Source organism: Triplophysa dalaica, chromosome 3 (assembly GCF_015846415.1).
Source record: "Triplophysa dalaica isolate WHDGS20190420 chromosome 3, ASM1584641v1, whole genome shotgun sequence".
Taxonomy (NCBI): Eukaryota; Metazoa; Chordata; class Actinopteri; order Cypriniformes; family Nemacheilidae; genus Triplophysa; species Triplophysa dalaica.
The window spans coordinates 13,627,016-13,634,491 of NC_079544.1; the positions used below are offsets into that span (position 1 = coordinate 13,627,016).

General features: G+C 36.8%; 1 protein-coding gene across 2 annotated transcripts; it reads left to right on the forward strand.

Moving 5' to 3' along the window:
* The first annotated feature begins 1,218 nt into the window (after positions 1 to 1,218).
* Positions 1,219 to 4,469, forward strand: adipoqb (adiponectin, C1Q and collagen domain containing, b). 2 transcript variants are annotated; one of them, XM_056744090.1, is made up of 5 exons: positions 1,219 to 1,319; positions 1,409 to 1,512; positions 1,679 to 1,962; positions 2,279 to 2,623; positions 2,735 to 4,469. In XM_056744090.1, exons 4-5 carry the CDS (start codon positions 2,299 to 2,301, stop codon positions 3,271 to 3,273), a joined length of 864 nt encoding a protein of 287 aa, XP_056600068.1. In that variant the 5' UTR covers positions 1,219 to 1,319; positions 1,409 to 1,512; positions 1,679 to 1,962; positions 2,279 to 2,298; the 3' UTR covers positions 3,274 to 4,469. The 2 variants fall into 2 exon arrangements, with proteins under 2 accessions (XP_056600068.1, XP_056600067.1); XM_056744089.1 differs by lacking the exon at positions 1,219 to 1,319 and having other exon boundaries at positions 1,458 to 1,962.
* The last annotated feature ends 3,007 nt before the right edge of the window (positions 4,470 to 7,476 follow it).

Genomic DNA, 7,476 nt, shown 5'->3' on the forward strand with positions numbered 1-7,476 from the left:
GTATACAAATTGAGCAAATGTATGTAAAACTAGGCACACTTATATGTGCAGAATATTGTTACAGAAATAAATATGGCTTATAACTACTGTACGTCATTCTTGCATTTGTACATTGGGGATGAAAAAAATATAGCCACAAAACTAACTGAACAGTGTTCATTCGTGTGTCAGCTATTGTGCACAACTTTTAGATTATTTACTAAAATAAACCATCAAATCAAATGCAAATATTCCTATAGGTATTGATATTGAGCCTTAAATATAGGTATATGAGCCCATACAGAAGTTATACACGTAGGAATATTTGACGTTTATTTAAATATCAATAATGTAAAAGAAGTGCATTCTAGATGACACACACATGAACACTGTACATTCTTGAGGGTATAAGTAATTCGAAATAAATGCTATTGGGCTTTAAATAATGGTATATTTGTTTATGAGCCCATACATTAATTAAACACAGGGTTTATTTTAATACATATTAAAACGAGGTGTGCATTGTATTATAGCTGACACACGACCATGAACACTGTCTTGTGGCTATAAATCGTTTTCCTTAAATGTTTTTGAAGAAATCATTGAAGTAACTTTAGAGATTGTCCCTTATTTGTCCGCACCAAACTCTGGCCATGTATTTGAGGGTCTTGTTTTTTTCTACGACGGTTGCCCAGATGGGCTCCATAGGGTTCCGCAAAATAGAGGGTATGGACGTGTCGTCACATTTCCGCATGAACACCGTCGAGTGCAGCTGCTTGTAATTTTAGCAATTAATTGCGTGTTTTAGTCCCGGTTTCTTTGATTCTCCAATTCTCCTCACCCAATTTGCTGGAGCGTGACCCAGGGAGTGTACCGATCTGAGCACGTGGGAAAGTGACGTCAATGCATACCCTCTTTCTAAAGGCAATGCAAAACGCGTTAAAAAGTGGGCGCAATAAAGCACATTTTTCACATTTTATTAATGACTTCAAATTGTATGTAGATCTCTTGGAAAAAACTAAACACAAAAAAGCACTGAAAATATGTAATGCTCTGAAAACATTGAAATGTATGTAATTCTATTTATTTACTTTTCTATCTGATAGCGATTGTTAATATGATTGTATTATGTAATACCTTTTGTTCTAATCGCATTGATTTAATAAAGCATTAGGAAAAAAAATGCAAAACGCGTTAATTGTCCACTAACCCAACACTTCAAACTATGAACTCAATACAGCGACATCTACATGTTATAATTAGTATAAACATAGAAATTTACGAACAGCCACACCTAACAAATCTACCGACCTAGAGAAACGCCGTCTTCTGGACATGTGGTTAGATCTAGCTATTGTTTTTAAAGGCCTATAATAATTTGAATTTACATGTATAATAGTGTGTTACACCCTTTCTTGTTTCCACGCAGGCTTGATAAGAGCTGCTAAAAGCTAATTGGCTTAAAGGCATTTGGCTTACGCTAATTGGCTTACGCATGCGGAAGAAGGAAAAGACACGAGGCCAGGGAAAACAGTTAAACATCTACACACAACATGCTTACATTTACATATCCACACATTATAACACAAATTATTAGTAGGTGTAACAATGATAACATTTTCAACAATATACCAATGGAAAGTCTACTAGGCTATCTGGTAAATAATTCATACTAAATGATAATGGACATTCTTTTCAGGTTTCATCTGGCATAAGCTGTAGGCTAACGTAGGCTACTCATTCCACAGACATTAAACTACATTCAGCATCTCAGCAGCATGAAGCAAAGAAGATTTAAGCCATCTGCTGTGAGACCACTGCCCTTTTAATTTAACAGCCATAAATAAATTTAGACTGGCAAACTAAATATAGTGCAGAAAAGCCCTCAGTAATGACAGTTGTATCTCTAACAAAGTCAGCTGCTCAGTGGCTGTTCTTCACAGCACTGTGTTTTTATTATAGGGGACACACATCTAAAACCAGGTAGGCTATGATTGATTTCTACAAATGTTTAATTTCAATGTAAAATTACCATCTGTATTACGCCAAATTAGTTTGATATGTGATTGAAACATGTCAACATTTTCAAAGTCAAACTCATCAAGCAGTGTAGGTGGGAGGTTATTATTTTATAGCATTGAAAACCTTCAGTAAAGTCTAACCACTGCTACCATTTCTAAATAAGTTTTGCTTCTCACTTCACTTAATGGTGTAGTCAAGGCTCAAGCGTAGACATAATACACAGTGTTAATGTAATGCAGAAGTCTAGAAATTACATCTAAAATGAACCCTCCTTTAGGTCATTTGATTGACACCAGGATGAAGATACTGTGGAATGTGTTATTTGGAATTCTTCTCATTGGACAACTTGGTCAAGGTCAAATTGAAGACCTTCTAGAAGAGAAACTAGAGGAGCCAGTAGAGACCGAAGCGACTGAAGACGGAGGAGATGCTTTGACGGAAGCAACAGAGGAAGAGGTTGAAGAGCCTGAGGGCCCTGGAGCAGATGTGAGTCAACCTAATGATAGACAGCCCTGTGCCATGTGGATGGGAGGTGTTCCTGGCACACCTGGGCACAGTGGGCAACCTGGGAGAGATGGCAGAGATGGGAGAGATGGCCCAAGGGGCGAAAAAGGAGATAAAGGTCTGCTTTGTTGTCTGCTGTTTTTAGAGGTTGATGCTTTGCTAGCTTCATAAATTAGGTATTGCCAACAAATTCACTGTTCCCTCATCACTTAGATTATGTTTTCTGTAGGTGAACCAGGTGAGAAAGGTGATCCAGGAGAGAAGGGGGACGTAGGCGCTGCCGGATCAAGAGGCTTTCCCGGAAATCCTGGTCTGAAAGGAGCCCGTGGTGAAAGTGCCCTGTCCTACCACTCGGCTTTCAGTGTTGGTCTCCGCGAACTTGTTCCTGCCACAAATGTGCCAATTCGCTTCAACAAGTTTTTTTATAATGACCAGCACCACTACGATGATGTTTCTGGCAAGTTCCTCTGCGTTCTCTCAGGGGTATATTTCTTCACCTATCATCTGACGGTTTACACCAAAGACGCTAAGGTCAGTCTTTACAAGAATGACAAGGCCATCATGTTCACCTATGACCAGTATCAGGAAGCCAATGTGGATCAGGCATCTGGTTCTGTTATCTTGACATTGGAGGCAGGAGATGAGGTGTGGCTGCAGGTGTATGGAGACGAGACGTTTGGTGGAGTCTATGCAGACAATACCAATGATTCCACCTTCTCTGGTTTCCTCCTGTATCCTGACATTCCTTTTCCCTCCCGGAGACGTTAAAAACCCTGAATAATAGTTTATGGAATGTGTAGTACATTCTTTCTCCAAACTGTAATTATGAGATTCAACACCCTTTCTGCATGAAATTAGAAATTAATTTGTACTTATTATTATGTTTAGCATGCACAGACATCATTTGATTTTGTTTTATCTGCATTTTTAGAAATAATTTATTTCAAGTATATCTTTGCTTTTCTAACGTAACTAGCAGCAAATTACCCTGAAATTATTGATGAATTGCAGCCTCAGGCTCAAAAAATTACTATTAAAATGTTTTCCAAGCCAAAGGATTGAGAAGGTATTATAGAAAATGCCACCATTAAGATGATTATATAGAGCATTGCAGGATGGTGCACACATTTTTTGTTTGTTTTTGAGGTGAATATTTAACACACAAAGTTAATACCGAAAATGCAAAATTGTGATATTGCTATATTGCATTGTGAGTATCAATATAATATGTCACAAGGTCCTTATAATGATGGCTTTTTATGCTCGGTTGTAGGCCTATTGGACAGAGTTTGGAGGTGGCACGGAACCTCATTAACTACGCCGTGCTAAAATGTCTTTAGGGTTTTTTTTAACTGAAAGTTATACAAACATAGTTCATATACATAACCACAGTGATCAGTCCAATCTGTGCCAGTTTGCATTCAAAAACGATGTGTGTCAGAATATGTCACTGGCCAGTCTCCAGCATCAGCAGTTGCTGCATGAATGCATGGTACAATTTTTTATGAGTGTATTTTTGGTTTAATCACTAAGGGCACGGAAGGAGTTTAAACATGTCTTTAAACATGCCTCTGGCATAATGAACGCTTAAGTTTTTCTAATCGATATAAATTTTTTTGAAAGTTAATGATTAATCTGTAATGGATTGTTTGCATTAAACATTTAATTGTACTGTTAATATGCAACGTTTATGGCACTCTCACATAGTGTTATATGAGAAGGGCTAGTGGACACCTCACTTTTGGTATGATCTGATCTGTGACCTTTAAACAGACATGTCACAGTCACATGAGCCATGCTCACAGTCAAGTCAGCCCTCTTACTTTCTCTGTAATACATAACAGAAAACATTGTACGAAACCATAGCCAAACACACTAAATTTTAAAGTTTAGTATATGTCAGTGTCATGACTCATATCTTACTGAAGATGGCAGTGAAATTCTGCTCTGAAGGAGCAATTCAAATGCTCATAAATTATATTGTCCACCTTAAGGGGTCAGTGTTTGTCTGGTTACCATTATACCCTGCTGAAAAACTAGGCCTACTGCTCCATTCTGTGAAAAATAAAACATCAAAATTTCGATAAAACACATTTTTGGATGCTTTGTCAGTGATTTCTGAAAGACCATTTAAAGCTTGACACACTATTTATGTGTCTCCACCAGGAGCAACTTCCACGTTGGTCTAAATATGTCATAAATTGTTTTAAAATAATACAAAACAAGCACTAAAATAAGATTAATCAACTAAAAATGAAGACATTTCTTAACAATTGGTTATTCAAAAATACAAAACAAGCACTAGACTAAGCTTTAACAACTAAAACTGTACAAATATTTAAAAAGTTGGTTATTTTCATATTATACATAAAGTGCACATTTCTAGTCATGCCAAGCCATAGAATATTTAATTATGTGAGTTGGTAATAGGAGGCTGTTTGTGGGTAATCCTAAATTAAGACCACCCCTTTCTACAGGTGTCCTCACCCATGTTAGCAGGACAGAGGCCAATTATGAGCCTGTCCGGCTGTGTGCTGTCGTGTGAAGCTGTTCCAGAGCCGAGCAGTCACTCATCAGGTCCCTTTCTCCAGCCCCCGGCTCTCACTCCTGACATTATCCCTGCAGCCCCTGTCATGACATACTCTCCCCTCATCTCACTAATGACTCTGATTTCAGGATTTCAGTTGCAGAGCAGAGGTGCAGAAAACAGCAACACAAAAGACCAGCAGAACACAAACTACAGAGTTTTAACTAAAGAGTCAATATTTAAATGTATAGATCATCACAATATTATCTGATGATATTATTATTACAATATCATCCTTACAGTGTGACATCCTTCTGTGAAACAAAGTTTCTAAAAAATGCATACAACTAAAGCATATAGTGACAAGGTGGTTATCAAACTCGAAGAAAAGACCAAACATGAAAATGCAATAAAAGAATGACTTGCATTATATTACTTAAAACCTTTAATGTTTTAAAGACATCTGATAGCTTGGTGAACTCATTGGTCTTAACTTATTTAACTCTCAAAAAGCCACATCTTGGATCATTTATGCCCATTACATTTACAGTACATTTAAATACACTATAAGGTAACTTTGGATTAATGTTTATTCATTTTGCAGACACTTTTATTCCAAGCAACACACAAATGTAAACATTTTGCCTAAAGAGACCTGGTTCCATCTCGCCTTTACACTAAATCTGAATATGCACATGCACAAATAATATAATAGATAGAACTAAAGCTGAGAGCAATATTTCAAGGGCGTAATAATAGTTTTTTGTTACTTATAATGAAACATATGTTTAACAATGTAACATACAGCTCAGTATAGTATAGCCGAAAAATTTAGCAATTTAGATCATCTTTAATGGTTATAATTCAACAGTTGAATTCATAGGTCTGTTGCTAGATAATTAAGCTCTATCGAAATAATAAATGAACATTATCAGAGGCTCAACCTAGAAAAACTGTCACTGTTGACACACAGCATACAAAAACAAGCACAGATCCAATTCAAACACACATACCTTCAATGCACAGAGATCTGCATTATCTCCTAAACAACAGCAGCCATCAGTGTCCTGCCCCCACGCTTCACATCGTTCTGATAGCATCTCAAACATGTGCAATACATTTAGACTACAGTTACAATTAGAACGTGGGACTGTTTGTGGAGTTAGCTGTGTTCTTTAAATGCATTAAATGACAGGGTCCTACTAGATAGTGATCAACTGCACACAATGTGACCATATGAACTCAATAGATGTTAAAAGGGTTGCGTGGGGTGGGGAGACACAGTGCATTTAATATTAAGTTAAAAGACTGGCTATCTTGTGCTTTAATCTCTCAGACTTCCCAAATTATTCGAGGGAATCCATGACAGACTCCACATACTCGCCTAAAACATTAAGATGTCACGTATTAGTTTTTCTAAGCAATTTCCAATACCACTGTGTTGAGTACTATTTCTCATCCCTATTTGGAAAGTCTGAAAACATCAAATTAATATAATACTCAAACATTATTTTGACATTTCAGGGCCCAAACAATGACTTTGCATCAGTTGAGTATAATTCAAGATCTTTCCACACGTCTGCTTGTCATTGAGTAGGATAAACACCAGCCTCTGTTTACTGAATCATCCCTTTTTGGTAGCTCCACACAGCCATAAATAGACGGTTTAGATTTGCATTTTTGACTGCAAAACCTCATTGGCAGAGAAGTAAAATATAAAAAGGCTATACACATGCCTTTCTGACCACAGTTATCCCAGAACCTTTGTGCTGATTTACAGCATATTCTATTTATACTGTTAGCTTCCACAGGCTTCTGTGCATTTTGATGTTATTTCAACAGAATATTAACAGCTTATGGGTACATTTAGCACAATGGTTCTGTTTATAAAGCACCAAATGGCAGGTAAATCATTTCTTGAAGGACATAGCCTCAGTTGTAGAGTTCACTAGGGCCTCTACCCCAGACGCATCCGAGAAAAGAGGTGTATTTGTGGCCTTCTGGTTTGGAATAACAAGCAAAGCCTATGCTGAGACCTAAAATGAGATAGACCGATAACCATGACCCTCGTTTTCTTTTACTGTATGATGTTGAAGATTAAATATTATTAAAACAATAGTAGGTCATATGCTGTGGTAATTTTCTCCTTTTTTCTACTGGATTTAGAAAGATAAACTGTAAAGTATATACAGTACACTTACATTAGACATCAATCTCATTCTTTAAATGTCAAAACACTGTTTTTAATGGTAAAATGCAGACTTTTTGAATTAATTTGTTTATAATTTTTTAATCTAGACTGAATGATACGCCCTACAGTACATTTAAAGGATAGTTCACCCAAAATGAAAATTCTGTCATCAAACCTGTATACATATCTTTGTTCTGTTGAACCGATTGAAGAATTTAGGAAAACAAATAGTTCTGGGGCACGTTTGACAACC